Source organism: Labrus mixtus, chromosome 14 (assembly GCF_963584025.1).
Source record: "Labrus mixtus chromosome 14, fLabMix1.1, whole genome shotgun sequence".
In the NCBI taxonomy this organism is placed as follows: domain Eukaryota; kingdom Metazoa; phylum Chordata; class Actinopteri; order Labriformes; family Labridae; genus Labrus; species Labrus mixtus.
The window spans coordinates 3777334-3783333 of NC_083625.1; the positions used below are offsets into that span (position 1 = coordinate 3777334).

General features: G+C 40.4%; 1 protein-coding gene across 2 annotated transcripts in view; it reads left to right on the plus strand.

Annotated features, from left to right (window-relative positions):
• The window catches only part of gria4b (glutamate receptor, ionotropic, AMPA 4b), a 152235-nt gene extending 146457 nt beyond the window's left edge, over window positions 1–5778 (plus strand). For both annotated transcript variants that reach the window (XM_061056386.1, XM_061056385.1), the window contains exon 16: window positions 3835–5778. In XM_061056386.1, the coding sequence (XP_060912369.1) occupies window positions 3835–3999 (165 nt within the window). In that variant the 3' untranslated portion in view covers window positions 4000–5778. The remainder of the gene's footprint in view (window positions 1–3834) is intronic.
• Window positions 5779–6000: the final 222 nt, after the last annotated feature.

Below are 6000 nucleotides of genomic sequence, written 5' to 3' on the forward strand. Positions count from 1 at the left end.
GCAGACGTTGGCCCTCATTTATCAAGCGAGCAAACTGTGTGACCCATTTTACTTCCAAAATCAAAAAAAAGTATTACTCACGCTGAACACAGTGGGGAGATAATATTCTTAACTGGTGTATTCACGGAGGCTCAATAACGTAGAAAAGGCATGATTCATGCTATCACTGCTATTAAAACCTGCTGTTTGATAAGAAGGTTTTGGATCGGCATGAGGTTGAAATATGAGAATTAAGTAACACAAATTAAGTAAGATGAAGTCGTTTTATGGGCATAGAAATACAGATCCTAGCATTCTTTCTAAAGTCATTTGAATGCAAAATGCTGATTTTAAAATATTCAGCATTTGAATGTGTTACTGTTGAGACCAGAGGCCTGTATTACAAAGCAACTTAAACCTAATCAGGGGAACTTTTTTTTTTTGTTATCTGGCTTCACTTAGCCCAACATGGTGATCGAGGAAAATTCCATAAAGGCATGTACCAGTAAAGGCTGTTCCATGCTATAATTACAGGTGTATATTAAAGGTATAATATGCAACATTCAGAGTAGATGCCGCTCTTAAGCGCCAGTCTGTCAGACCAAAACAAAACTCTTCTTTGGTCATCACTTCTCTGTCCCTCTGATTAACGCCTCCTCGGCCCCCCAGCTCATCCCTTATTCCCATGGGCGGTTCTAGGCAGGGGCCAACAGGGGCCAGTGCCCCTATAACACTGAGCTTGGTCCCCCCTGTGGCCACCCCTCCAAAAGGAAGAGCAGTATTTGTATTTAACTGGACTCACAATCTAGTATTAAATACAAATATAAATCATGGTATTTTATGTTTTGGTATTTAATGATGTGCGGTATTATTTGGCATAAATATATATATTTTTAAAGCGATCATCTTTGTCTATTTTTCACCTGGGTTTAATGTTCCCCTCTGACTAAACAACTAGCCCCAGTTTGGCCCCCTCAGTAAAAGTGGTCTAGAACCGCCACTGCTGATTCCCTTATAGTCCAGACTGAGTGCACCTGTTTGTAAGGCTGACCTCCATTCAGATTATCAGTTCTTAGTTCTTAGTTGAAGTAAAAAAAAAACAGTTTCTACTCTTTCGATGACCTTTATGCCTTTACAAATTATCGTCCCTGAGTGGGCCCTCTTCCTCCACTTTGTGTCAGAGCTGACTACATGAAAAACAAAATGTATGCAACATGTTTTAATCTCTGAGGGAGGCGCAGTCCCTCCAGTGTCAACACAGAGCTGAGAACAACAAACAAACCCAGAGGGAGTTTGACTTCACTTTCTTCACGCTTCTGGATCCGTTCTTTTTTTTTTTAAGTTTGCTTTTTTCTCTTGAGCTTTTCCTCGTGAGTTACAACCTTAGCTGAGGAGTAAACCACCAAGTTTCCTTGCAAACTTCAAATCCTGCTTTGTAGTACAGGTCTCTGAATTCCAAAAAAGCATATTTACGGGAAGGAACTGCATGTTAAATGAGGACCAATGTCTTACTTGTACACAGTAGCCAACACTTGTGAGGACATTTCATAAACTGCAGTGCATTCGTCCATCTAGTAACACTCCACTGCTTTGTTGTTCCACAGCAAACCATTTTTAAAGCTCTTTGCATCCGAGCGAGGAGGGCTGTAATACTCTCACTCTTACTTAAACCTGAATAGCACATGCTGTAGCTCAGGGATTGTACTGTCTCAAGTCTGTCAGTAACAATACACCATCAAACTACAGCCACAGAACAAATTTAATGAGAACCCAACGCCCTGAGCACTCAGGAAGCCCTCTATAATAACACTATATCTGAACTCTATACATTGAGAAGCTAAAGTAAACTTCAGTGAAGTTTCCCCTCGAGCTGAGCGGATTTTTATTGATGTGAGCTGCTTCCTCCGGATATTTCCCCCAGGTCCTCGACCATTAGACTTTCAGATCTCCTCTCACGCCCGGTGTGTATCTGTCCAGCGTGGTTATGTGTCCCCCATCAGCACTTCAGCACAATCTCTTCATTAGCTTCACTGTTGCTGAGTCAGCTTCCCTGTCCCTCCGCCTGCAACTATCACTCACTGTGTAACAATTCTGTCGCTAATGGACTTACTTGTAGTTTGGGGCTGGCTTGATACTGTACTGAATGGCTATGAAAGGTTGTTTTCTGACTTTGTGTTTGCAACATTTATGTATACTGTATACATACTCTACAGCTGATCTGTATTGTGAGGCTTCTCTAGCTGTTGTTTTTTACTGATAATGTCGATGCAGATTGGAGTTTTAGTTCTTCTTAGATCCTGGGAGAGGCTAACTGAAATGTTAAACTGAGCGGACACCCTGCATTTTTATAATCCGTCTTTAAGAACAGCAAGAAGTCGGCACTTTGTACAGATACATTGACTAAACATTAACAAGCAGCTAACAGTACTGACCTAAGAGAAGATGGTAAGCTAATGTCCACCGTGTCCTAAGGTGGATTAGCTAGGCTAATGCTTATAACAGGTAACAAAGACATTGACTAAAAGATGACAGCGGTTTCGCTAGGCTATTGTCTTTAACAGGCTAAGCTAGGGTGACCATATTTTCAAAAATTAAATTTGGGACACTTTCATTTTACAACAAACCCCCATGTATCAATCCACAGATTCCTGAGCAGTTTGTATACGGTGGTTGTCGCCATCGTTTCCCTCGCTGAAGTACATCGTAACAGTGCTACTTCCTGTACCCATCGTTTGTGTTTGCTCGTTTTAACATGGCTCTGTGTGGACACTAGCAATGTGTGCAAAACGCAGCATATTTATCGCCTGGTACTTTTCAAAGAAAGCTGTAACGCTCCTGGACTTCTTTGAAAAACGCTGCCTTCCTATTTAGGCTTGACAGCTAGCTTACATCTCGTTACGCAGCAGGTCCTTTTAGAAGGATAAACTAGGCTAGCTAAGCAACCGAATTGATCGACATATAGGCTACAGACAAAACAGTGCTGCCAGCATGGTGTATGGTTTTGGTTGGAACTGGGACATATTTGTGTTTTATAGATATTTGCGGGGTTTCAGGATACAGAGCTTGAAAACACGGTCAAATTGAGAAGTATTGTCACCCTAGGCTAAGCTAATGTCTGTTAAAGTGACCACAACAGATTAGCTAGGCTAATGACTTAGTTTACTAAACATCAACAAGAACCTGAAAACACCGACCTGAAAGAAGATGCTAAACTACTCTTCTTAACCGTGACCAAAGGTTGGTTTACTAGGCTGATGTCGGTTATGTGACAGCTGATTCGCTATAGGCTAATTTTTGTAGCAATCACTCAAAGGCTAATTAGCTTCACTAATGTCTGTTAAGGTGACCTACAGCAGGTTGGCTAGGCTAATGAATGCATTGACTAAACATGAACAAGGACCTGAAAGAAGATGCTAAATACTGTCCATAACCGTGACCAAAGATTGGTTTTCTAGCCTGATGTCGGTTACATGACAGCTGATTTGCTATATAGGCTAATTTTTGTAGCAGTGATCCAAAGGCTAATTAGCTTCACTAATTTATGTTAAGGTGACCTACAGCAGGTTTGGCTTGATGTCATCTTTCTTTCCAAACCAAACAAACTGGTTTATGAACAAAAACAACCAAGAAGATACTGGCTTAAAGAAAAATGGTTTCAACCAAAGTATTTGCAATATTCTAGAAGTGTGAATTAGTCATTTGTGTTGTGAATCCCTCAATAGGAACCTTTGTAAGTTATCTTTATTAAGAAAAAAACAAACAGATTTCTTCCTAAAACTCCAATCTGCAACTTTATAATTGTTCCTCTTGTGCCCTGCTCTGCACGCAAACCTCTCTCTTTATTTCTCTCCTCAGTTAACATTTACAGAAGCCATGAGGAACAAGGCCCGTCTGTCCATCACAGGCAGCGTCGGGGAGAACGGACGGGTGCTGACGCCCGACTGTCCCAAGGCCGTCCACACCGGACCCCCACTCCGACAGAGCTCCGGCCTCGCCCTGGTCTCCTCTGAGCTACCGTGAAAACCAAAAACCTCTCAAGTGCCTTATTCCAATAACGAGAACAAACAATAACCACTCCGCCCATGAAACTACCAGAAACTAACCACAAAGAAAACAGGATTCACACACAACGGGTCACCTCCAGTGGGTGCGACGGGACAGAAAGAGGCGCATAAAAACAAACCCCCACTGACTTGTTGTGGCCTCGATGATTTCTCTCTGAAATCTGTGGAAACCAGAGGCAGAACAATCGAGATTTTTTGTAATTTTGTGGCCACAGGGAAGCGTAAGTTTGAATCAAAGGGTCATAGGGAACCACTGGAGATATTCAACCTTCTAATCCGGTGACGGAAGAGGACCAGAGTGGGGAAAAAACATGAGAAATATCATGATTTATGATAACATCGAAGACCAGAAAACTGTAAACTGAAAACTGAAAACTGTGCGTTTTTTGGAGGGATTGCTGTGATTTGGCAAAAAAAAAACAAAAAAAACTGAACCACAATCAAGATTGTTTTCAAACTGAACAGTATTTGCTACACAGACATGCGCTGCGTTCAAGGACAACAATCTCGTGAGATATCAACACTGGGAGGAGTTGTAGCCTGGTGCCATGAAGACACGACAGAAAATATTTGTATTCATAATAACGAAAAAGGAAATCTATTGATATTGAATATATGAGCAAACATAGAAAACTGTGAAAATAAGTAAATATGTATATTCCGTAAAAAAACAAAGTGAGAAATTTAGCTGTACATAGGGACGACTGTGTAACATGCTTGCTTTTTAAACAGATGTAAATAGCAGATATTGTAGTGGACAGACCAACAGTTCTTTTATAAATCATCTTTAAAGATTTTATTCATCGCAATAATGAAAAAGACGATGCCACTTGAAGAAGGAGACGTGTGGACGGCAGTGTTAAAATTTGTAACGTGTTGAATACTTAACTGTATTATATAGGAACATTCAAACTGTTAATGTGAAGGGGTATCGACTGCCCAAATATTCTGATACCTGTTACATACACAAAATCATTAATATATTCAATGATGAATGTTAAGTAGCTCCACCCCCAATCCTTAAGCCACACCCCCTCACTGTGCAGATGTAGACCCAGACAGTCGCTCATGAGTAGAGCTTTATAAATCAAGTTTCTGCAGTCAGAATATAATATTTTTTTCATTCTTTGATCTATTTTTTGTACTGAAAATTTGAAAAAATAAACTGTCCGTCTCCTGGTTTTAATGTCGACAGTTGAGTATTATCTGGGTAGATCTTTTAGACCATTTTGTGTGTGGAGACATGAGTCCAAAAACGAAATTGAAAAATGCCATTTCTCTCTCTCTCTCACTATGTGTTATTTAAAGTGTCCATGTTTTCGAAAACCTGAGCTGATGAAGCCCTCTGTTTGTATGTTGAATAATTTGATTCGAAACACTGTGGATCCTCCGGGGAGGCTGGACACGCTGTAGCAGAAAATGTATTTGCTTCGGTCTTGCCGACCAAAGTGTCCTCGTCTCTTTTTAAAAAAACTGAAGGACAATCTGCAATAGCATACGAGACGCCACATCTTAAGCAAACACCAGCCAACGGTGAGGTTGGTTCTAAATGTGTTTGTTTGTTTGTTCCCGGTTCTCAACAGGTTTGTTCTCAACAGGGAAATATTTCAGGTCATGCCTTTTTTGTCCCGTCATCTGTCTCTAGAGCTGAAGTGTAATATGGCGTCTTATTTTTTCGTTCAATTGTACATCTTTATTTTGATCTTTTTTAAGTAAAAACAAATTTCAAATTGCACTGTACCGTGTCTTTATTCATTGTGAAGATAAGAAAGGTACATAGATGATGTTTCTGCTGATGGGCTTCAAGCTAAATTACGACGAGTTCCAGATTGTGATAACAGATACACACATATACAGAGACTCGATACACACAGCTTTGAAAGTTGGAAGAAGGATTTTAGATTCTATTCTAGATTTTATAGGGAGCCAGTGCAGAGAAGCCAATACCGGATATGGT